Source organism: Zalophus californianus, chromosome 2, assembly GCF_009762305.2.
Source record: "Zalophus californianus isolate mZalCal1 chromosome 2, mZalCal1.pri.v2, whole genome shotgun sequence".
NCBI lineage: Eukaryota > Metazoa > Chordata > Mammalia > Carnivora > Otariidae > Zalophus > Zalophus californianus.
Window position 1 is genome coordinate 177,547,360 of NC_045596.1, and position 3,425 is coordinate 177,550,784.

Sequence of the window (3,425 nt, forward strand, 5' to 3'; positions counted from 1 at the left end):
TTATTAGATTACTCATTTTTGTATAGAATAGCCTATTGTTCTATCATTGTAACATCCCATGGAATCTCACTGGAGATTGGAAACAGAGTTTTTAGGTCTCAGACCTTCTCTTTTAACCATCAAAAAGGTAGCGTCCTACCTGCCTCTTTACTATCCCTATGAAATATATCAGAGTTCTCAAGTTACCAGATTCCCTGAGTGAACAGAACTTTTTTTCAGCAGTGTGATATGCATAGAGACTCAAAGTCCCTATTTTGATATAATTTTCTTTTAATATCTGAGTTCTAGCTCTTCTATTTATAATACATTTTTGACCTTTGGACAAATCTGTCTAGTCCTATCTTCTTAAGTCCTGGTTTCAACTTATGCTATCAGGGGATTATCTCACCTAGGCTCTTGGTAGATATGCTACCCTAGGCAGGTGCTGGTCCTTGACGGGCAACACACAGTTATAGCAAGAAATGTTTCACAAATGGTATCTGATATGGTCTAGTTAAGATTAATCTTAACTATAGCTTAATTAAGATTAATAAAATCTCATTCCTTAGAAATAATTATCCATTGACCTAAAGTCAACCAAAGTCTTTTTTCCCCTAATATTAAAATATATAATTGTTTGGAGGGCAGGGGGAGCAACTAACTTGAAATAAATCAGAAAACATCTTCACATTAATCATTCTTCTCAGATGCTTCAAATTTGTACTTAATGCCTTTCTCCTCCTGGACATCAGAAAGAACACCTGGGTATTCTGGCAGAAGTTTGTTTCTCCAAATCAATTTCTTGAAAAAATATGTCACTTTCAAGTTCCTGCATAATCCTTGTCACAAATAGTCTAAGATGGCCTGGCTTGTTCATGGCTTCCTTATGAACAGAACTGCCTCCCGCTATCCAAACCATGTCCACTTTATTTGCTAATTCTGATTGCTCAATAAATTTTAAGGCATCATCCAGACTTTGGCCAAGAAAATGAGCTCCTTGTGGAGGTTCCTTGAGGTCTCTGCTGAGAACTAAATGAATTCTGTCCTTTAAAGGTTGATTCTTCTTGGGAATAGAGAACCATGTCTTCCTACCCATAATCACCAAATTCTGTTTACCTTCTACTGATGAGGTTGTGGTCATTCTTTGGAAAAACTTGCATTCATTCCTGAGCGGGGGCCAGGGCAAGTCCCCGTTCTTGCCAATGCCCATGTTCCGGGACGCAGCGACGATGCAGTTTAACCTATGAACCATGATAGGAATCATGACAGCAGCTGTAAACACCTCCCAGCTAGCTCACCAAACTGGGATTACCCCACCGAGCTTGGTGCGAAATTCAAGAACAGATTTAAGTGAATATATTGACGGACTTTGAGGAGGATAATGAAAACAGCCTAGGGAACGGAAAACAAAGAGGTGTTGAAATGTTGATTTGAAATGTTCTTTAATCTTTACAAATGCTACTTGCTATAACTGTGTGTTGCCCGTCAAGAAGGATACAAGAGGAAGTAAGAGAGATGGAAGATAGGGAAAGAATAGCCAATAGAAGAAAATCAGCAAATTATTTTTTTAAATTCAGGAGAACTTTTTAGAAATAAAAGGTCTGAATCTACACGTTAAGAGTTCATCGTATACCTAAGAAAACTGAACTATAATGTTCAAGTTTGAGTCCTAGCCTTACAAACTACTGGACTCTAATACAAACTATTAGACTCAAAAATTCATTTTACCTGGAGGCTCCAGGTAAAAATCTAGATCACTTGCCAGACTGATTTTTGTTCTTTTGTTATGCATGTATATACACACATCCTGCTGTGGAGCTGGGTTAATAGCAACTATTGCAACTATTTCACTTGCCACTTACCACCCTGTTTGGGAGTTGAGCATTTGAGTGCAAGAGGTAAATCACAGGTCTGTTCTAATTCCACGGATGTGGAAATATTCTTGGAACTAAAGGTATGTTTTTCTTTCACTCCCTGGGTTGCATAAAGAGTTCTTAAAACCTTTCACCTTGCCATTTTGTTTCTTTTTGTCCTTACTTAGACATGTTCTAGCATGTTCTACTGTTCAACAATGATTTACACTGTATGCTGCTACATCATTATTTCTTTACCTTCATACTCAATTTGTTGGTGATAGTAAAATTCACTTCAGTAGCCCCACGTACACACACCTTTTTTCCTCCCTTCCCCCCCCCCCTCTCATCCTTCCTTCCTTTGCCTTTTGGAAGTATCTGATCTGCTTCTGCTTTCTTGGAGTATCTTAACTAATTTCAGTGGCACTGGTTTATAATAAATCAAGTGGATTAAAGTTTGGTAATTATTCATTGAGTACTCAGCAATAAAGGCATTTCAGGGAATGCAGAAACTATTTTAAATATAGGGCACATAAGCATATGAGATTTTTCTGATGTAAATGTTACATACCATTGTTCTATTGTTGTTTGTTTTGTTTTAATTTGGATCTCTGCTAGTTGAAACTACACTGATAAGAATATCGTACATGAAATCTGAGTAAACAATACAAAACATGGAAAACGTACAATACATGATGGATGTTATAATCAGGACAGGCAGCAAGTAATAGAGGGCTAAGCAGAAAGGCCATTCATGCTGCTTGAAAGGTTAAGCATTTGTTTGACAGGAGAGTGATATTTTTAGTTCAGCCTTGGAGGCTAAGGAGAGTTTCACTATATAGTGTAAAGGAATATGGCTTCTAAGGCAAGAAACCAATGCATAGGGGTATTAGTGGAGGGTTCTTTGAGACTGTCAGGAAAGATGTGACAAAAAAGCAATAAGAGGCTGGGAAGCACTGTAGGCTGAAGGCAGAGCTGAAGAGGTTAGATGTTATCCTTCCTCTAAAAGGGACCATCAGAGGTTTTCAAGCGAGGGAACGGGATGACTGGATCAGAATTTTAGAAACATTTTTCTTGAAGTGGTGAAGGGGGTAAATGATGGAAAGAGAGAGACTATCAGAAAAAGTCATGAGAAGAAGTGGTCTACCCAAGTAGTCTTCAAACATTTTTGCTCATGAAGTCCCTAAAAAATTTGAAAAACAATGTTCCTCTTCACATATTTTAAGTTGAGGAATATGTTTTTATCATAAATTTAAATAATGACAAAAAGTGCAATTTTCAGGGGAAGGAAAGATAGCAGGGGAGTAGGGGACCCTATTCCAACTGGTCCCCAGAATTGAGCTGGATATCTACCAGACCACTCTGAGCACCCACGAAACCAGCCTGAGATGTAAGAAGATCTGGAGCTCTACAAGCAGAATATCGCAGGCGGTTGGTTTCGAGGTATGAAGCGGGGAGCCCTGATTCTGCGGGCAGATATCGGAGGATAAACGGCAGCGGGTGGGAGCCTGGCCGTGGGGATCCTACACTGCCAGTGAGTGACAGCCTCACGTGCTGGGGACCGGGCACAGACTCGCAGACCGGAAAGGACTT

At 39.3% G+C, this 3,425-nt stretch overlaps 1 protein-coding gene across 1 annotated transcript; it reads right to left on the reverse strand.

Annotated features, from left to right (window-relative positions):
• Positions 1-727: 727 nt before the first annotated feature.
• Positions 728-1,231, reverse strand: LOC113925224 (dihydrofolate reductase-like). Its single transcript, XM_027599821.1, has one exon. It carries the CDS (start codon positions 1,229-1,231, stop codon positions 728-730), a length of 504 nt encoding a protein of 167 aa, XP_027455622.1.
• Between the last annotated feature and the right edge of the window lie 2,194 nt (positions 1,232-3,425).

What these genes read in the sequence shown, in the direction of transcription:
- LOC113925224 (XM_027599821.1), bottom strand. Translation starts at nt 1,231, where the DNA reads ATGGTTCATAGGTTAAACTGCATCGTCGCTGCGTCCCGGAACATGGGC.